This window comes from Chrysochloris asiatica, unplaced genomic scaffold (assembly GCF_000296735.1).
Source record: "Chrysochloris asiatica unplaced genomic scaffold, ChrAsi1.0 scaffold00184, whole genome shotgun sequence".
NCBI classification, from domain to species: domain Eukaryota; kingdom Metazoa; phylum Chordata; class Mammalia; order Afrosoricida; family Chrysochloridae; genus Chrysochloris; species Chrysochloris asiatica.
Genome location: NW_006408702.1, coordinates 6,071,047 through 6,093,430, shown reverse-complemented (window position 1 = coordinate 6,093,430; position 22,384 = coordinate 6,071,047). Strand labels below are relative to the sequence as shown.

The 22,384-nt window shown below is 41.1% G+C and overlaps 1 protein-coding gene across 2 annotated transcripts in view; it reads left to right on the top strand.

Moving 5' to 3' along the window:
• HECW1 (HECT, C2 and WW domain containing E3 ubiquitin protein ligase 1) overlaps positions 1–22,384 on the top strand; it is a 542,004-nt gene that overhangs the window by 496,098 nt on the left and 23,522 nt on the right. For both annotated transcript variants that reach the window (XM_006872147.1, XM_006872148.1), the window contains exons 22-23: positions 17,703–17,801; positions 18,511–18,640. In XM_006872147.1, coding sequence (XP_006872209.1) covers positions 17,703–17,801; positions 18,511–18,640 — 229 coding nt within the window. The remainder of the gene's footprint in view (positions 1–17,702; positions 17,802–18,510; positions 18,641–22,384) is intronic.

Genomic DNA, 22,384 nt, shown 5'->3' with positions numbered 1-22,384 from the left:
TGAGAACATGCGTGTCTGCCTCTTCCTTGGGTGCTACAAGATAATGAAATGCTACATTGCTAGTCAATTGCCTTTACTCCCTGGTAACCTCAGACAAACATTTACTTTTGTATCATTGTATACACCTGACACATAGTAGGCACTCAATAAGTTTGTTGAAATTGAAAATATGTAAGCATACTCTAATTCCTCTCACATTAAAAAATTTTTTTTAAATCTTTCTTTGATATCACACTTTCTTCCATCTACCACCCTGACCATCTATCCCTCCTCTTTACAGGAAAGCTCATAGAAAGTAATGTCTGTATATCCCGCTTCCTCTTCTCCTCTATTTCCTCCAGTTAGCTGCTCATCTCTTCCAGCCCAAATAAAAACCTCTCTTCAAGGTCAACAAACTCTCAGAGCTCCTATTACATGATCTCCAAAGTACTCACATAGCTGGTCTCTTCCTCCTTTCTGAAGCATGATCTCCACATCCTTTGGTTCCTCTCCTACCTCACTGTCTGCTCCTTGTCCATTTATATGATTGTCACCACCTCATCTTCCAGATCTCTGCACAATGCATGACTCAGGGCTCAGGCCTTGATCTGATCCTCCTTCTTCTCTCACTTCCTTCATGATTTCATCCAACTGTGTGGCTTTAAATGCCACCTCTATCCTGGCAATCCTGTTCCTTGTCAGTACAACTGCCTACTCAACATTATCCGCTTGTATATTTAATAAACAACACAACCTTGACATGTCCTAAAGAGGACTCTCAATTTTTACCCCCAAACTTCTCTTCCCCTGTTGTTTCCCATTGTTCCCAAATTTATGGGGTTCACAACCTGCTCTCTAGTTAAGAATAACTTAGAGTCTTGTGGTTTTAAGAACAGCAAAGTTGTATGAACTTGTAATAAGTAAAGAGATCATTCTGAAAGTGCTGTCTCCCAGAACAAAAAAGTAAGGGATCACTTATACTTAGGCAAGAATAAGGAGTTTATACATATTCAAAACTTTTGGCAAAATAATACACATTATTCATAAGGGGGGGTGGTCTTAATCTTGGCACAGAAGCCACAATCACACCCCTTGCTTCTTAAAGAGTCTGTGAGGCCAAAATGACGTAATTCCAGTTGGTTTTCATTCCTGACATGAGTTTTTGGTTCTCATGTCAAAACTTATTATAGACGGGTGGCTCCGAGGATGCAGCTCCTCATTCTGCACACGCTTCTGTTTCTGGTGGTAGCTGGTTCTTTTGAAAAACAACTTAAAGTGTGAAAGAATAAGGAGAATTAAGTGTCTATTAAGATTTACTTTGCCTCTTGGCTAAGCACAAGGTTATCACTGGTTTGGGAACTTGCTTGCATCTGCTTTCGGTTCCTTTCTATATGAACAGTAGGATGTCCTATCCGAGCTGGTCTCACCATTTCAGTAAACGACACCACCATTGATCCAGTGACTCTGGCCCAAAACCATGCTCTGTCCACAGTGCCTTTCTTTTTCATACCTCACAGCCAACACTTCAACAAAGTCTCTTGGTTCTACCATAAAACTGTATCCCAAATCTAGCATCTTCTCATCACTTCCACTACCACGACCTTAATGGAAACCATCAGCATCTCCCATCTGGATGACTGTCTTTACTTCCACCCTTGCCAGTCTCATCTCTTTCCACCAAACATCCATTAAACATCATTGTTTAACACATAAATCAATTCATTTAATGTACTCTGTGTGAAACCTTCAATGAATTCCCATCACGCTTGGAACAAAATCCAAAGACCCTTCCTGGTCAACAAAGTCCTGCTTGGCTGTTCTCTGGGTATGAGATATGCGCTATGAGTGCCCTCCAAACTCATGTTCCCTTGGTTCCAGTCCCGTGGATCTCTTTGCTGTTATTCAAGCAAACCATATATCCTCTTCCCTCAGAATTTACTGTTCCCTCAGCTGGTAAGGCTTGTTCTCCAAAGACTCACATCCTTTCTGTATTTGGATCCCTACTCAGCCGTCATCCCTCAGAAAGGATGGCATAAAGACACATCTAGATGCTCAGGGAGAATCACGCTCCCTCTTACCCTTTCCTCAAAAGAGGCTTAGAGCCCACATTCTGAGTAGAAATCTAAAATGATATTTAGTGGATGCATAAGGTACAATTAAATATTTAGGGAATGATGAAGAATTTTTCAGACTTGAGTAACATACAGCACCAAGTCTTGGGCCTATGGTCTCCATAATCTCGGAAGCCCCAGGCAGTCTTCCTCAAGTTTTTAGGAGACACAGTAGTTAGTGCCTGCATGTCAGTTAGAGAGGCATATATCATGACCTATTTGGATCTCTAACTTCATGTCCTAGGAAGAGAGGCCTAATTTTCACTTGGCACTGTTTAGAGACATTTTTGGTTGACACAACTAGGGGATGCAAGGGGAAATAGGGGACGGTACTATTATAATCTCGGCGGTTCAAGCTCACCAGTCGCTCCTTGGAAACACTATACAGGGTTGCTATGGGTCAGAATCGACTCAACAGCACTTAACAACAACAATAACTTTTACAATCTAGTTTATATAGGTGGCTAGGGATATTGGTAAACATACTGCAGTGGTGGTGGTTATATGCCATGGAGTCAGTTCTGACTCATAATGACCTTGCATAGGATTTCCAGGGCTGTAAATCTTTACAGGAACAGAAAGCCTCTTTCTCCCATGGAACATCTGGTAGTTTCGAACTGCTGACATTGAGGTTAGCAGTCCGATTCATAACCACTACACTACCAGAGCTCCTTAAACATACTACAGTACACATGGTGGTGGTTATGTGCCATGGAGTCGGTTCCGACCCACAGTGACCCTGTATAGGGTTTCCGAGGCTGTAAATCTTTACAGGAGCAGATAACCTCATCTTTCTCCTGCAGAATAGCTGGTATTTTATAACTGCCGACCTTGAGGTTAGCAACCCGATTCATAACCACTACACTACCAGAGCTCATAACAAAGAATTATCTCTTGTAACATGTCAGTAGTGCTGTGATTGAGAATTCCTTCTTTTGAGACCACAAAGGATTTCTTAAAGGACGTGTAGAACCTGGTCTATTGCCAGAGAAGTAGTGATTTGGGAAGATCAAGAAAATAGCATGTAAGGAAAACATGACAGCTGCAGTAGAGAGAATCCACTCAGTCAGTATGAACCATCTGGCTGTCAGTCTGCAGGAGGTAGCAGTGAACAGGTGGGTAATGTCAAAGAGTCATGCTGGAAAACCAGGTCAGTGTGATGGTGTCCGGGGAAGATGCAGTCATAGCAGTCCTCTACACTTATTCATTGACTCAACAAAATGAATTTGAGTTTCTGAGATCTTCCAGTAGAGTGTGGTCCAGTTCTTACAGACCTTAGTTCTCCATGAGATGCCATGGCATTTGGAGGAGGCCTTCAAAGTCCTCAGCCTGTTGAGTAGGCCCCATTGTCCCACCAGATATTCCTGTATATGCCTCAACTTCCCATTCTCCGTCTACCTCTGACCAACACAGCCAAGCACCTTATTGCCAAGTGTCCAGCCTCCTGGTTCACAAGTATGATGTCTGATCCCATTTCCAGTCAGGAAGGCCCAGAGACAGGGCCAATGTTGGGTCCCCCAAAGCAACGCTGGTACAAGGAGGATCTCTCTGATGCTACGCTGTGATGCATCAAAATATGCAGAAGCCAAGAGTCAAGAAAAGAGAGAGAGGCCAATGGCTTACAAGCCAAGAAGAGTCAGAGAGATTCATCAGAACCAGGAGACACCTTAAGACAATTATTAGCAGCCTATGCTTAATGCCAGTGAGATGGATTGGCACAGTGGCAGCATCAGTGGGCTCAAGCGTGGCAACAAGTGTGAGGTTGGCCCAGGATTGGGCAGTGTTTTGTTCTGTTGTGCATAGGTTCGCTATGAGTTGGTACCGACTCGATGGCACCTAACAACAACAACAATGCTTAATGCCAGGGGATGAAATTGCCAGAGCACTGTTGTTGTTGTTAAGTGCCGTCGAGTCGGTTCCGACCCATAGCAACCCTGAACCGGGTTTCCAAAGCTGTAAATCTTTATCTTTACAGGAGCAGAAAGCCTCATCTTTCTCCCGCGGAGTAGCTGGTAGTTTTGAACTGCTGACTTTGTGGTTCACAGCCCGATTCATAACCACTATGCTACCAGAGCTCCTTGCCAGAAACACTATTGCACTCTTTTATACGTAGAATGTTGCCTGGGCACTGAACTGAGGATTTTGTTCCTCTTTCATATCACTCAAATAGAAAGGGATTAACTAGAAGCTTTAATTTTTCCTACTATCCAAAAATGTTCTTCCTAGGTTTTATTAGATCTTCTCCCACCCCTCTGGTTTAGCAAACCACCCTACTTCCCCTCCAACAAAATGAGAGGTTCTTCTGGTATGTAAATGAGAAGTTCTTCTTCCAAGCTTCCTGACTACATTTTTCACCATTACTTTCATTTTAAAAACCAGTTGAAAAATACACTCTGAACCCATTACATGTATCCATGCAAAGGTTTTTTAGAGAGATTGAATGGGAAGAGAGAAAGAGAGGTAAAGACCTAGTATTTCAGTCTCATTGTATGAAACATTCACCACATCTTACCATAAACTGAGTCAGTCAGTCACTTAAAATCTCCTCTGCAGTGTGGTCTTTCTGTCCACCTTCCGAGTTGGAAACCTACTATAGACAGTGGAAGTTTGAACAATTACCCTAGCTCTAGAGACTTCAAATGTTGGATGATGATTTCAGAAATTTTCAGTATGTTTATAAAGTTGTGCTTTGCTTTGAAAAAAAATAGATAATAATTTTGCATTTAATTCAGTTCAATAAATTGATTGAGTCCTTACTTGTGCTAGGCACCATGATGCAGGCATGCCCCTTGTAAACCCTGCAGAGGTTTCTGTTTTTACTAGAAGGTGGCTGCAGGCTAGTAGAGTCCACATTGTTATCTTTCAATGCAGATGTGTGTTTGGCGTTACTAGAGTGCTGAGTCTAGTGAAGAGTCTAGTGTTGCTGTTAGGTGCTATGCAGTTGATTCTGTCTCATAGCAATCCTATACACAACAGGACAGAAGTCTGCCTGGTCCTATGCCACCCTCATAATTGTTGTTACCCGTGAGGTCATTGCTACTGCCACTGTGCCAATTCATCTCATTGTGGTTCTTTCTTTTTCACTGTCCCTCTATCCTACCAAGCATGATGTCCTTCTCCAGAGACTGGTCCCTCCTGACTACAAGTCTGAAGCATGAGAGATCAAGTCTCACCATCCTGGTTTCTATGGAACATTCTAGCTGTACTTCTTCAATACAGATTTGTTTGTTCTTCTAGCTGTCCATAATACTCTCAGTATTCTTTGCCAACACCATAACGCAAATGCATCAATTCTTCTACGGTCTTTCTTATTCACTGTCCAACTTTCACATGCATATGAGGTTATTGAAAATACCATGGCTTGGGTCAGGCGCACCTTTGTCCTCAAACCTTTCCTCTTTACCACTTTAAAGAGATCTTGTGCAGCAGATTTGCCTAATGCAATATGTTGTTTGATTTCTTGACTGCTGCTTCCATGACTCTTGGTAGTGGATCCAAGAAAATGGAACTCTTTGACAACTTCAATCATTTCTCTATTTATCATAATGTTATTTATTGACCCAATTGTCAGGATTACATTGAGATGCAATCCATACTACAGGCTGTGGCCTTTGATCATCATCAATAACTATTTTTAAGTCCTCTTCACTTTCAGCAAGCAAGGTTGTATTATCTGCTTATCACAGATTGTTAATGAATCTGTCTCAAATCCTGATGCCATGTTCTTCTTCATATAATCCAGTTTCTCAGCATACAGATAAAATATGCATGGTGAAAGAATACAACTCTGATGCACATCTTTCCAGATTTTAAACCATTCATTGTTCCCTTGTTCTGTTCTAACAACTTCCTCTCTATGTATTAGCTCCTCATGAGCACAATTAAGTGTTCTGAAATACCCATTTTTCACAAGGCTATCCATAATTTGCTATGATTCACACAGTGGGAAACCTTTGCATAGTCAGTAAAACAAAAGTAAATGTGTTTCTGGTATTCTCTGTTTTCAACCAAGATCTACCTGACGTCGGCAATGACATCCCTAGCTCCACATCCTCTTCTGAATCAGGCTTGAATTTCAGGTGTTCCCTGTTGATGTACTGTTGCAGCCATTTTTAAATTATCTTCAGGAAATTTTTATTTCATGTGATATTAATGACACTGCTCAATGATTTCCTTATTCCGCTGGGTCACATCTCTTTGGAATGGGCACAAATATGGATCTCTTCTAATCAGTTGGTCAGATAACTTCCAAATTTCTTGGCATAAATGACTGACTGCCTCTGTGCTTCATCAGTTTGCTGAAAGATTACAATTTGTATTCTGTCAATTCCTGGAGCCATGTTTTTTTGCCAATGCCTTCAGTGTAGCTTGGACTTCAGTATCATCGGTTCTTGATCATGTGCTACCTCTTGAAATGGTTGAATATTGACCATTTCTTTTTGGTACTGTGATTCTGTATATTCCTTTTGTTTTCTTTTGAGGCTTTCTGCATCAATCAATATTTTACCCATGTTGTTATTGTTAAGTACCATCAACTCAGTTCCAACTCATAGCAACCCTGTGTATGGTTTCTGAGGACCAACTGGTGGATTTGAATGGCTGACCTTGTGGTTCATAGTCTGGTGCTGATCCTACAGCATCACGCCAGGAGTCCCACAGAATCCTTAAAGATTTCAAGTCAGGGCTTGAATTTTTTCTTCAATTCTTTCAGCTTGAAAAATGCTGTTCAGGTCTTCTCTTTTGTTTTTTTAGCTCCAGGCCTTTGCACATTTCATTATAATACTTGACTTTTTCTCCTCTCACTGCCCTTTGCAATTTTCTGTTCAGCTCTTTTTACTTCCTCATTTCTTCCATTCACTTTAGCATCTCGATGTTGAAGAGCAAGTTTCAGAGTCTCTTCTGACATCATTTTGGTCTTTTCTTTCCTTCCCATCTTTTTAATGACCTTTACCTTTCTTCCTGTATGATGTTCTTGATGTCATTCCACAGCTCTTCTGATCTCCAGTCATTCGTGTCTAATGAATCAAAATCGTTCTCGAGATGACCTCTGAATTCAGGTGGGATATGCTCAAGATCATAATTTGGCTCTCATAAACTTATTTAAATTTTGTTCCGGTTCAACCTGAACTTGCATGTGAGCAATTGATGGTCTGTGCCACAGTTGCTCTTGATTTGGATGATGATAATGAGTATTTCCACTGACTCTTACCAAAGTTGTAACCAGTGTGATTCCTGTGTATTCCATCTGGTAAAGTCTATGGTGGTTGCAATGAAAAAGCCATTGTTCTTGCAAAGTTCGATCATGTGATCTCTAGCATCATTTTTATCACCAAGGCCATATTTTCTAACTACTGATCTTTGTTTCCAACCTTTACATTCCAGTGACTGATAATTGTCAATACATCTTGACTGAATGCTTGATCAGTTTCAGATGGAAGACTTTTGTATAATTTAAAATTTTTGTCATCACTGGCTTAAGTGGTTGGTGTGTAAATTTGAATAATATTGGTATTAACTGGTTTTCCTTGTAGGCTTATGGATATTATCTGATCACAGACAGTATTGTGCTTCAAGAAAGACATAGAAATGTTCTTTTTGGTGATGAATGCTGCACCATTCCTCGTGAATTTGTCATTCCTGACCTAGCAAACCATACAATTGTCATATTAAAATGGCTACCATGAGTCCATTTCAGCTAACTAATACATAGGCTATCGATCTTTATGCATTCTATTTGATTTTGGCAACTTCCAATTTTTCTAGATTCATAACTTCCTACATTCCGTGTTCTGATTGTTAGTGGATTCTAGTCCTGGTGTGGCACTGTGGGTTAATGCGCCAGACTGCCAAGCTGCAAAGTTGGCAGTTCAAGCTCACCAGCTGCTCCTTAGAAACCCTATACAGGGTCGCTATGGGTTGGAACAGACTCAACGGCATTTCATAACAAAAACCAGCTGTTTCTCCTCATTTTTAGTTGTATCCCATCAGCAAACAAAGATCCTGAAAGCTTACTCCATTCACATCATCATGACCAACTCTACTTTAAGGAGGCAGCTCTCCCCCAGTCAAATTTTGTGTGCCTTCCAACCTGAGGAAGTCATCTTCCATCACAATACATGGCAATATTCTGGTGCTATTCATAATGTTTTCATCTTCCTCCATTATACCTGATAATGTTCCTCTGCTACTCATAATGTTTTCAGTTGCTAAGCATTCAGAAGTAGCCTCCCTCTCCTTCTTCTTAGTCTGGAAGTTCCACTGTAACTATCCACCCAGGGTGACCCTGCTGGTATTTAACATACTGGTAGCATAGCTTCCAACATCACAGCAACTCACAAGCCACCACAGTGTGACAAATTGACAGACGAGTGGTGGAGAGTGTTTATTAAACACCCAGGTAGACTGATTATACTACTCTGTGTAGAAAGCCTTGCCGCATCTTAGTCATTCAGGAGTAGAATTCTCTACCCATGTGTCTCATGCACAGCCATCAAGCTGTCAGCAGAGACTTTCCTGTTGCTATGAAGCTCGGCAGATTGCAGGAGTTTCCAGACAAAGATAAACTCAGGGGAAAGGTCTGGCAATTAACTTCTGAAAATGATCCCATGAAACCCTAAGTATCAAAAAGTTCTGATCTGCAGCCTGTCATGGGGATGACACAGGACCAAGAAGCATTTAATTCTATGGCCTCCCTAGATGAAGCACAGGACTACAAACCACGAGGTTGGCTGTTTGAGTCCACCAGTCACTCCATGGGAGAAGGATAAGGCTTTATAGAATTTTCTGTATAGTGTTTCCTATATAACAGAAATGCTATACAGGGTTTCTGTGAACCAGACCAACTTGAGAGTGCTTAACAATAACAACAGTGTTGCCATGAATCAGGGGCCGACTCAGTGACCACTAACGACAATTGGCCTATACAGTTGGTATCATCATGTTCCCTGTTTTGCAGATGAGTAACTAGAGACCTGTGCACATTAAGCAGGTTGCCCAAAGTTATACGCGTCAATCTTCAAACTGACGGAGCCTGCACTTTTATCTTTTACATCACATTACCTTTTTTGGATTATGGGCTAACAGCTCAAAGAGTTGGTAACTCATTCCAGGGAGGATCAAGTTGGGCCTCTAAACACATGAGAAGGTGTGCTGGAAATGAGTGAAGCTCCATTTATCTTTTGAACTCAGAAAACTGTGCAAAGAGCACATGAAACTAAGAGAAATGGTTGTCAAGTAATGCATTACAGATCTTCTGTTATAAACCCCTGCAGTATCTTTGTTGTTGTTGTTAAGTGCCGTCAAGTCGGTTCCGACCCAAAGCGACCCTGTATAGGGTTTTCGAGACTGTAAATCTTTGCGGGAGCAGAAAGCCTCATCTTTCTCCCGCGGAGCGGCTGGTAGTTTCAAACTGCTGACCTTAAGGTCCGCAGCCTGATTCGTAACCACTACGCTACCAGAGCAGTATCTTTAGGAAAGGCTAAAGTGACTGTAGTTGTTTTCATCAGAGGCCAGTAAAGGTATTCAGCATGTGGTGAGACATTGGTGAGGACACTTGAAGGGTGCTATCTGTCAACTAGCAAAATCTCCCACCATGCCCACGGTCCCACAGTTAATATGGCCACATGTTCACTTTGGAAACTCTCAGAGTTAATACAATTGTGTGCTAACCATGCACAGTGGAAACTTAGTCTTCCCCCAATATCGCTGAGTAGATGGTAAAGGTGAAATCTACTAAAATTTCCATCAATAGGGGAAGGCTCAGCACACTGTATTACATTAGTAAAATGAAATAGCATGCATTTTTTGAAAGAATGGAGGCACTCTATGTTTTCAGATATGTGAGGATCTTCCTGCTTGCTGTACCGTGGAAAGACAAGAGGATATAGCAAAGGAGCAGATGTGAACTAATCCTACTACATAAACTGTCTGTGTTCTCTGCAGTTGACATTCAGGAGAATTCCTTGTGGCAATAGATGCTACGTTTGGCTAATAGATGTTACAAAAGGCAGGGATAGATAGAGTGCTGTATTGATATTCGATATTTTCTGTTTCTTATATTTCTCTTTATGCTTAAATATCCAAATCCATTATTATTCTTTGAGGCAGGGAAAGGGTTTTGGTGCCAAATAAGCAAAAACTTGCAGCATACTGAAAACCAAGGATATGAAAAGAACTCATCTCAGGTCCAAGAGACATTTCTACAGTGTCCTGCTGTGACTCCAGTGTTCTGGTGTGGAGCTGGACTGGACTGCTAACCTCAAGGTCAACAGTTCAGACCCACCAGTTGCTCCTTGGAAATCCCTATACAGGATCACTATGAGTCAGACCCAACTCAATGGCACTTAACAACAACATAGTTGTGATGGGGTTCTTCTCCTTGAATGAAAACAGCTCACCGTTTGACTGAATCTCCACAGTCAAAATTTCTTCAGTTAATTTTGGGATTATGGATATTTTGCTATGTGGATCATCTTTTTTGCGGTAGTGTATGTCCAAATGGGTTTTTGTGAAAATACATTGCTTTTAGGTAAATAAATGGAAAAAATATAGTTTATGGGTTTTTTTTTTAAGCCATAAATAAATAAGACTGATAGTTGTGAAATGCTTGAATCACATGCGTACTGGGGGCAACTTTGCAAACTATGCCCAAAGTGGCATCACAGAGAGAGAAAGTCTCCTTTTCACCATTGGAGGGTTATTGCCTTGAATTGTACCTGACCCACCCAGAAAGTTAGGCCTCTCAAATAGGCTGTAATGGAGCAAGGGTTGAGCCTCACCATTCTGTTGGTCAAAAGAGGGTCCCTTTGAAACTAGACATGGTATGTTGGGTATGTGAATTTAGACATGCTGGACATGTGGAACTGGGAAGCGTGCCTTCTCTATTATCTTCAGTAACCTCTATGTTGTACATATCTGCATCTTCTGATTAACCTGTAAGCGAGTCTCCTCCTGGAAAAAGAAAATGGATAATGCCCATCTTTGGAATCCAGGCACATGTGAGCAGGTCTGATGTAGTTGTGAGGAGAACAAACAGAAAGGAAATTGCAAGAAGGGTCTTAGGGGGCCAGAGAATCAGAAAAGTGGTAATTAATTAGCAATGAGCAGCAACACCTGTGGTTTAGACAGGACTAAGTGCTGGTAGCTAGAGCTGTTCACAAGATCCACCATGACCTCATCAAAGGGCAGGGAGTAACTAAAACAGTCCCAGTAAACTCTCGGAGCTCAGAAACTCTGCCCTGAGGTGCGTCTCACAGACCAAAACAAGGCAGAGGAGCAAAGTGAAAATGAGCGCTGGCCACTCCAAAGACAGATCATGAATCTGAGGCAGGGACAACAGCACTGGAGTGTAAAGGACTTGCACCATCTCTACTTTTTGTGACAGACAGAGGCCAAGACAACTAAGCAGAGTTCAAACAGGACTTCCAGAATGGCAGCCCTGAAGAAAAGGGAAGCCGTGTCATGCCTGGAGTCCTGGTGTGGCACTGTGGGTTAATGTGCTGGGCTGCAAAGTCAGTTTGAACTGCAAGGTCGGCGGTTCGAGCTCACCAACCACTCCTTGGAAACCTTATACAGGGTCAATATGGGTTGGAACTGACTCAACAGCACTTAACAACAACAATTGGCATGCCTAGAACCAGGGTTGACTGTCAAGATCAGATGAGACTCCTCAGGGACTTCCAGAGAGAAGTGGGGGCCTGAGACCACATGGGACTCTCAAATGGGGAAAACTGGAGCCTGAATATCAACACGGCATGTGCACACCCACAAGCAGGGGGTCTTCTGCAGGGCCTTATTTTAATAAGTTCTCAGCAAGTCTTTCTTTGTACCAAGTAGCTTATATCAACCCAAGTAGCTTATATTTCCCCACCCCTCAAATTATTTGAAGAATTTCTCCAGTTATCTTTTTTAAAATTCTTTTATTGTGGTAAAGTATATACAGCAGTATTTGCCATCTTAATCATTTTTAAGTTAACCATTTACAACTCAGTGACATTAATTGCATTCATAATGTTCTACAGCCATTGCCACTATTTCCAAACCTTTTTCGTCACCCATTAACAGAAGCTCCATGCTTTTTAAGCAGGAACTCCTTAATTCCCTTCTCCCTCTGCCCCAGCCTCTGGTAACTATTGTAGGCATTTGTCTATTGTAGATATTTAATGTAAGTTGAACCACACAATATCTGTCCTTTTATGTCTGCCTTATTTTACTTAGAATAATATTTTCAAGGCCTATCCATGTCACGAGAATCCTGGTGTGGCGCTGTGGTTTAATGCGCTAGACTGCAAAGTTGGTTTGAACTGCAAGATTGGTGGTTCAAGCTCACTAGCTGTTCCTTGAAACCCTATACAGAGTTTCTATGAATTGGAACTGACTTGATGACATTTAACAACAACAACAAATCCATGTTATGGCATGTGTTCAAATTTCATTTCTTTCTATAGTTGAGTAACTATTCCATATGTATGCATATACCTACCATATCTTGTTTATCCACTCATCTGTTGGTGAACACTTGGGTCGTTTCCACTTTTTGGCTATTGTGAATAATGCTGCTGTGGACATTGATGTATACATATTTATTTGAGTTCTTGCTTTCAACTCATTTCAGTATGTACGCTCAGGCGTGGAATTCCTGAGCCATACGACAACTCTCTTTGCTTAACTCTTTGAGGACGCATCAAACTGCTTTCCACAGTGGCTAAGCCATTTGACATTCCTATCCACAAATGGTGGGGGTCCCAATTTCAGCACATCCTCACCAATACTTGTTATGTTTTCGTTTTTTGTTTTTATAATAGCCATCCTTGTGGATGTGAAGTGGTGTCTTCTTACTATGCTTATGGACATGCTATCTGACATCTCAAAATTAACAATTATTTTCTATTTCATAATTACTACACGTTGTTAAGCTGTGTTAACAGCAAGTGTCATTAGTTTTCCAACAAATAATCGTTCAAACTAAGTGAGAGAAGTTGTTGTTGTTGCTATTAAGTGCCATTGAGTGGGCTGTAACTCAGAGTGACCCTATGTGGAGCTTCTGAGGAGCGGCTGATGAGTTTGAACCACTGACCACTGACCTTGTGGTTCAAACTGACCTTGCAACTCAGGGCTTATCCTACAGCACCACACCAAGATAAGTAGAGAAGATCAAGCTTCAGGAAGACTCAGCACTCAGTCAAGCAGGTTACCAGCAAAAAGTGCAGAAAGCTAATTCTCCAACTCGGAGCCCTGGTGGTGTAGTAGAGGAAGCACTTAGCTGCTAACCAAAAGTTTGTTACTTTGAACCCATTTACCATGTGAGAAAGCTATGTCAGTAGTTTTCAAAGGAGCTCTGGTAGCGTAGTGGTTACGAATCGGGCTGCGAACCGGAAGGTCAGCAGTTCGAAACTACCAGCTGCTCAGTGGGAGAAAGATGAGGCAATCTGTTCCCATAAAGATGTACAGCCTCGGAAACCCTGTACAGGGTCGCTATGGGTTGAAACCAACTCGATGGCACTTAACAATAACAACAACAACAATTACAACCTTGGTAACACCCTAGGGCAGTTCTACTCTATCCTATAGGGTCATTGTGAGTTGGAATAGGCTCTGTGGCAAAGGGTAGTTGTTGGCGCAAGGTAGCATGAAGTCAGTTCCAACTCATAGCGATCCTATATACGACAAAGCTAAACACTGTCCTGTGCCATCCTTACAAGTATTATGTTTGAGCCTGTTGCTGCAACCACTGTGTCAATCCATCTTGTTGAAGTGCTTTCTCTTTTTCACTGACCCTCTACTTAAGTTAGCATGATGTCATTTTGCAGGGACTGGTCCCTCCTGATAACATGTCTGAAGTACCTGAGACAAAGTCTCACAATCTTCTCTTCTAAAGAACATTCTGACTGTACTTCCTCCAAGAGAGATTTGCTCTTTCTTCTGGCAACCCATGGTACTTTTAGTATTCCTCGTCGATTGTTGTTGTTGTTAGGTGCCATCGAATTGGTACTGACTCATAGTGACCCTATGTACAATAGAACGAAATGCTGACCAGTCCTGGGCCAACCTCACAATTGTTGCCACACTTGAGCCCATTGATGCTGCCACTTGGCCAATCCATCTCGTTGGGGGTCTTCCTCTCTTTCTCTGACCCTCTACCTTATCAAACATGATATCTTTCTCCAGTGACTGGTCCTTCCTGACAATATGTCCAAAATATGAGAGAAGTTTGGTCATCCTGGCCTCCAAAGAGCTCTCCGGCTGCACTTCTTCCAAAAAGGATCCATTGGTTCTTTGGGCAGTCCATGGCACTTTCAATATTCTCCTCCAACACCATACCTCAAAAGCATCAATTATTCTATGGTCTTACTTATTCACTGTCCAGCTCTCTCATGGAAATGAGGTTATTGTATTGACAGCACCATGGCTTGGGTCAGTCGTGCCTTAGTCCTCAAGCTGACATCTTTGCCCTTCAACACTTTAAAAAGGTCTTGTGCAACATATTTGCCTAATACAATACGTCATTTGATTTCTTGACTTCTGCTTCCATGAGTGTTGATAGTTGATCCAAGAAGAATGAATTCCTTGACAACTTCAATCTTTTCTCCATTGATAAGAATGTTTATTGGTCCAGTGGTAAGGATTTTTGTTTTCTTGACATTGAGATGTAATCCATACCGAAGGCTGTGTTCTTTGATCTTCATCAGTAAATATTTTAAGTCCTCTTCACTTTCAGCAAGCAAGGTTGTATCATCTGCATATTGCAGGTTGTTAATGAGTCTTCCTCCAATCCTGATGCCATGTTTTTCTTCATAGAACCCAGCTTCTCAGATTATTTGCTCAGTATACAGGTTGAATAAGTATGGTGAAAGAATACAACCCTGCCACACACCGTTCTTAATTTTAAACCCTTCAGTGCGCTCATGTTCTGTTCAAACAACTGCCTTTTGGTCCATGTTCAGATTCCTCATGAGTACAATTAAGTCTTCAGAAATACTCATACTTTGCAATGTTGTCCATAGCTTGTCATGATCAGCACAGTTGAAAGCCTTTGTTTACAATAAAGCACAGGTAAGCATCTTTCCGGTGTTTTCTGCTGTCAGCCAGGATCCATTGAGCATCAGCAATGATATCCCTTGTTCCAAGTCCTCTTCTGAAGCTGGCTTGAACCTCTGGAAGTTCTCTATCAATGTATGATTGTAGCCGTTTCTGTATTACCTTTAGTAAGACATTACTCGCATAGGATATCAAAGAGATTGGCCAATGATTTCTGCATTCCTTTGGGTCACCTCTCTTTGGAATGGGCACAAATATGGATCTCTTCTAATCAGTTGGCCAGAGAGTTTTCTTCCAAATTTCTTGGCATAGATGAGTGAGTGTCTCCAGTGCTAATACCATAGTTCAAATGCATCGATTCTTCTCTTATCTTTCTTATTCATTGTCTAGCTTTCACATGCATCTGAGGCCATTTAAAATATGGGGTCCTCAATGTGAATCTTTGCTCTTTAATATTTTAAAGAGATCTTTTGGAGAAGATTTGCTGAATTATTTGATTTCTTGATTGATACCTCTATTGGCATTGTCTGTGGATGCAAGTAAAATGAAATTCTTGACTACTTGAATATTTTCTCCTCTGATCATGATGGTGTTTATTGGACCAGTTATAAAGCTTTTTTTTTTCCCTCCTTAGTATTGAGCTGTAGTGATACTGAAGGCTCTAGTCTTCAATCTTCACCAGTAAGTGCTTTAAGTTCTCTTTGTTTTCAACAAACAAGATTATGTCAGCTGCATATAGCAAGTTAGTTATTCATTGGTCTTCCTCCAATAATTATGGCCTGGTGACCATTCAGCATTGTGACACAATGGTTAAGCACTCACCTGCTAAACCAAAGGTCTGTGGTTTAAATCCATATGAAGCTCCACAGGAACAAAGAGCTGGTGATCTACTCCTACAAACATTTCAGCCTAGGAAATCCTATGGAGTAGTTCTACTTTGTCCTATAAGGCTGCTGAGTCAGAACCAACTTGATGGCACACAACAACAACAATACTTATACAACAAGGGTATAAATCAGATAAGAGCCTTAGACTCAGAGTTGGGCAGGCCTAAATGACTAGCTCCCCACCAATAAAGGCTTTGCTCTTTGTTTCTATATTGCTGGCAATATGAATAGCAATGCCGCTCAACTTGTCCTTTCAGATTGTGATTGCATGTATCTCTCCCCCTTAGCTTATGACCCCAACCACCATACATGATTCATACTCAAATCCTCCATCTCTGGGCATCATGTGGAGCACACATCAGACCTTCAGGTAGAATGTTTGAATGGATACAGACTAAAAGCTTTGTTTCCTTGTCCCTGTGTGGCACTGCAGGATAATGCAGTGGACCACAAAGTCAGTTTGAACCTCAAGGTTGCTAGCTTAAACCCACCAGCCACTCCTCTGAAACCCTATTCAGGGTGGCTATGAATCAGAATCTACTCGACAACATTTTATAACAACAACAATATTTATCTACGGGTCCTGAATTTATCTTCACTAGACCCCCAAAGAGATGGATTAGCCAAGTGGCAGCATCGATGGAGTCAAGCGTGGCAACAGTAGTGAGGTTGGCCTAGGATCGGGCAGTGTTTCATTCTGCTGTGCATAGGGTTGCTGTGAGTCGGTACTAACTTGATGGCACCTAACAACAACAGAGTTTTCCCAGAGCCCCTGGGTGTTGTGAATGGTTACCATGCTCATCTGCTAAAAGAAAGGTTGGAAGCTTGAGCCTCAGAAGAAAAGCTTGGTAATCTCCTCCTGAAAATCATACATAAAAATCATCTATTAATGGCCAAGCTTCCAGAATGTGCCCCCCTTGTTATTTAAATGATTATATATCCCTGTGTGGCTTTTTTTTTTTTTTTTTTTTGGCGGGGGGGACCTTTGTACATCAAGGGAAAAATAAAGAGAGAGAAAGAGGTTTTCTTGGTAAAAGAAATAGTCTATGAGGGTTTGGGGGAGGGGGGGGAGGAAATGATACATGCGCTAGAAGGTAGGCATGCATTGACATGGGTGACAGGCAGGCAATATACAACCAGAAGGAGGTTGGCAGAGGAAAGATGGGAGTGGCAGGAGACACAGGGAGGAATGCAATGGTTAAAGTGAATAGAGGTAAATGCTGTTAATTGTTGGTGCATGGAGGGGATTGCAACCATATAATGAAGCCAAGTGAATGTAAAACTGATGATCTGCTCTATAAGCCTTCACTCAATTCCAATAAGAAGTTTAAAAAAAAAATCAGCCATTAAAAATCCTACTTACAGCTCTCCAAATTGACTGGATGGGAATTGTTTTATTAAGGTTTTCCTCCTCTCGGATCATCGTACACCATGTCTAAGAAGAAGATTCCAGTCTGGTATATGAGGATGGGATAGTTGGTGGGTTAGTACATGCCAAGCACATAGGCATTGCTTATGGTCAAGAAGAAGGAGAAATAGATGCTTCCCTGGCACCATCAACTGGCAAATTCCTTACATGGCTTAAGATGAACACTGTAAAGAAACTCATCCAATATGAATAGAAATGGAAATATTTAACTGTGTACGTCCCCACCTGCTCTGAAATTTCCCTGCCTTGTCTGTGTTCCAGGTTCAGGTTTAGTGGCCGCATTCTTGGCCTGGCTCTGATCCATCAATACCTTCTTGATGCTTTCTTCACGAGGCCCTTCTACAAGGCACTCCTGAGACTGTAAGTGTGTTGCAGATCACCATTCCACCCCTGCAGGACAGCCAGCACGGCCCCTTATGGCATCGCTGACCCTTTGTTTCCTTTTTGCCCTTACCATTCCTGTGAGGTTTATAACAGTTGATTGTTCTAAATGCTTAGATACAACATCAATGTTTTAGTACAATAAAAGGACATTGGGAGAGTTTATGTAAGCACATGGAAAACTATCAATCATAATATGTCATGAATATAAATTCTTTCTATTGTAATCATAATAGTATTACAAAGATTACTTTAAACTGCTTATTAGAATTGATCTGTTTGTAACTTAGTGATTTTCAAATGCTGCCTTTCCCTGGTTGCCATGGAAAGAGCCCACAAGGCAAAATTTGTTTCATGTTTATTATTATGGATCCTTGGTGTGGTTCTGTAGATTAAGCACAAGGTCAGTGGTTCAAACACACCAATTGCTCCTTCAAAACCTAATACAAGGTCGCTATAAGTTGGAACCAACTAGATGACACCTGACAACAAACATTATAAATATTTTGAGATTTCTTTTTTTTTATTGAGTCAACCAAAAGTGCCATCAGAGTTATTGAAAAGTATGAAATTATTAGAGCTTACATTGTTTTAGCCGGCAGTGAAATAAGCACATTTTTTGAAAGATCTCTGAGCAGTCATTTGTTGAGTAATTCTGTCTGCTTTTCTCCCTTTGGGCTCCCCCCAGGCCTTGTGATTTGAGTGACCTGGAATATTTGGATGAGGAATTCCACCAGAGCTTGCAGTGGATGAAGGACAACAACATTACAGATATCCTAGATCTCACGTTCACCGTTAATGAAGAGGTTTTTGGGCAGGTTTGTTCAACATGGGGAATGGAAAGGGGATTTTATTTTTCAAATCAAAAAGGAGGAGTCTCATTCGTTCAAAATACATGTCTTTGGAGAGTGTTCACTTTAAGAAGGAGTCCTGGTGTGGTTCTGTAGGATAAACACTTGACTGTTAAGCATAAAGTCAGCAGTTCAAACCCACCTGCCACTCCTTAGAAACCCTGTACAGGGTCACTATGAGTTGGAACTGACTCAACAGTACTTAGCAACAAATGACAAGCTTTAAGAAGGAGTCCTGGGATGCCACTAATAAGGTCAGGATTGTTAACCATTAGGTTGGCAGTTCAAACCCACCAGCTGCTCCTTGGAATCCCTACACAGGGTCATTATGAGTCAGAACCAACTTGACAGCACTTAACAACAACAACACAGAAATCATTATTTTCATCACTAGCATCCAAATCTCTCCTTTTGGTTTTTGGTTTGGGATTTGGTTTTGCGTGATTGTGGCCAGTGTGTTGAGTCTTTGGGTAAGAGTTATCCACTGAACCCTGCAAAGAATCCTGCCCCTTGTAGTGTTGCTGTTGTGTATCACTGAGTCACTCTCAACCCTAGTGACCCTGTAGGACAGCATAGAGTTGCCCCATGGGGTTTCCAGAGCTGTAGTCTTTACAGTCCATGGCACTTTCAGTATTCTCCTCCAACACCACAACTCAAAGGCATCAATTCTTCTACAATCTTCCTTACTCACTGTCCAGCTTTCGCATCCATATGAGGTTAGTGAAAATACCATGGCTTGGGTCAGGCACAACTTAGTCCTCAAGCTGACATCTCTACTCTTCAATACTATAAAAAGTTCTTGTGCAGCAGATTTGCCCAATGCAATACGTCGTCTGATCTCTTGACTGCTGCTTCCACGAGTATTGATAGTTGATCCAAGAAGAATGAAGTCCTTGACAACTTCACTCTTTTCTCCATTGATAAGAATGTTGTTTATTGGTCCAGTGCAGTGCTCCTTGGAGGTCAAGATGGCTAAGCTTTGTCTCTCATACTTTGGACATATTGTCCAGAGGGAATAGTCGCTGGAGAAGGATGTCATGCTGGGTAAGGTGGAGGGTCAGAGAAAAAGAGGAAGACCCCCAAAGAGATGGATTGGCCAGGTGGCATCATTGATAGAGTCAATTGTGGCAGCGGTAGTGAGGTTGGTCCAGGATCAGACATTGTTTCGTTCTGCTGTGCATGGGGACGCTATGAGTCAGTTCTGACTCAACGGCACCTGACAACAACAACAACAACAACAGTCTTTACAGAAATAAACTGTCACACCTTTCTCATGCAAAGCAACTACTAGGTTCAAAGCCCCAACCTTTCAGTTAGCAGTTAAGAGTCTCAATTAATAATTTGGAACAGTTTCTTTGGTATAAACTTAAGGCTGAAGAATGTTGTTAAGTGCCTTCAAGTCAGTTCCAACTCATAGTGTTTCCATAGGGTTTCCAAGACTGCAAATCTTTGCAGGAGCAGAAAGCCTCGTCTTTCTCACATCTGAAGAATACTGTCTTACATATTTGAGAAAAAAATGATTTCTTCTTGCAGCTATAAAGAGCCTACTTAAATATGTTTAGAAATACACTTCTTATGTAACTGTCCTGCCATAGACTATGGAAATGCAAAAGATACGTTATTCTCTGTGCATGGTTTGATGGCTTGCAACCCATCTTTCACATCTGTCCTGTTGCTGTTATTGTTGTTAAGTGCCATTGAGTTGGTTCCGACTCATTGTGATCCAGTATAAGGTTTCTGAGGAGCAGCGGGCAGATTTGAACTGCCAACCTTGTGGTTCAAATCAACTTTGTGGACCAGTGCATTATCCTGCATTGCAACACCACGACTCCTGTAACAGAAGATACATTTTATAAGATATACATATTTAATTAGAAAACTGTATTTAGAAAACTAGGTAGTCCTTTTTTAAGAAAATTAAGTTAGGTTCCTAATCTCACTCACAGTAACTTCAATTCAGAAATATAAAATGTAGAAAAAGAACATAAAGAAAAATAATACTAAAACAAACACTAAGAAATGCTACTATAAGGCTTCTAAGGCTCCAAAAGGGCAGCACAGTGGCTCCATAGGATCCTAGTACAGGACTGCGAACACAAGGTTGGCGGTTCAAGCCCATGAGCCGCTCCATGGGACAAAGATGAGGCTTTCTGCTCCTGCAAAGCTTTGCAGCCTCAGAAACCTTAGGCAGGGTCGCTATGAGTGAGAGCCTACTCCACAACACTTAGCAACAACAAGGGTCCCTCCTACAATGCCCCCCCCCATGGGAAATGACAAAATCTCAAAATTACTGAAGAAAAGACTGTCACAGTAGATAAACTAAAATGATTTTTTTAAGTTCTCTATGACAAAACACACCATGAATAAAGTAAAAATGGAATATTTAAAAAATAGTAATGTGTAATCAGACAGAGTCCTGGTGTGGCACTGTGGATAAGACTGGACTGCTAACCATAAAATAGGCTGTTCAAACCTACCAGATGTTCCTAGGAAATCTGTACAGGGTCACTATGAATCAAAACCAACTCAATAACACTTAACAACAGTAATACAGACGAAAGGCTGTATCCCCCAATATAGGGAGACAACCTGCCAATCAATAAAAAATCATTAACTGCACAATAGAAAATTGTCAAAAAACCTGGATAGTTTCCTGAATAGGAAATATCTCCAGAAGATACGCAACTTCATTCTCAATAAAAAAATAAATTGAAATGATACCAAGATACTGTTTTTTGTTATTAGAATGTCAAGAATCGTAAAATTGAACAGTATTCTATTTTGGAAATGGCATGGTGCTACAGGCACTCTTGTACATTGTAGACAAAAGGAAGGGAATGTTAGGTAAGGGACTTTGCAATATCTCTCCGAATGGTAATGCATTTGACTCCACATTCATGTCTAGGAACTTGTCTTATGTTGTTCTTAGGTGCCGTTGAGTCATTGACTAATCATAGTGACGCTATCTACAACAGAACAAAACATTGTACCATCTTCACAATTGTTATGTTTGAACCTATTGGTACAACTACTGTGTCAATCCATCTTTTTGAGGGTCTTCCTTTTATTCACTAACCCTGCACTTTACCAAGCAGATTTGCCCAGTGCAATACATCTTTTGATTTTTGGTTACTGCTTCTATGAGCATTGATTGTAAATCCAAGGAAAACAAAATCCTTGGTGCAATTGTGAGGTTTTTTTTTTTTTTTTTATTGAGGTGTAATCCATACCAAAGGTTGTAGTCTTTGATCTTTATCAATAAGTGCCTCAAGTTCTTTACTCTTCCAATAAACAAGGTTGTGCCATCTGTATATCAATGGTTACTGAGCCTTTCTCCAATCCTGGTGCCATGTTCTTCAGATTATTTGATCAGGATACAGTATGGTGAAAGGATATAACCCAGAAGCACACCTTTCCTGATTTTAAATCACTTAACATCTCCTTGTTCTGTTGGAACAACTGCCTCTTGGTCTAGGTACAGTGTCCTCATGAGCAAAATGAAGTGTTCTGGAATTTCCATTATTTGCAGATTATCCATGGTTGTTATGATCCACACAGTCAAACGCCTTTGTATAGTCTATGATGCACAGAGAAAAACATCTTTCTGATATTCTCTGCTTTCAGCTAATATCCATGTAACATCAACCATGAATTCAGCTGGAGATCTGGCAGCTTCCTAACAATGTACTTCTGCAACCATTTTTTAATTAT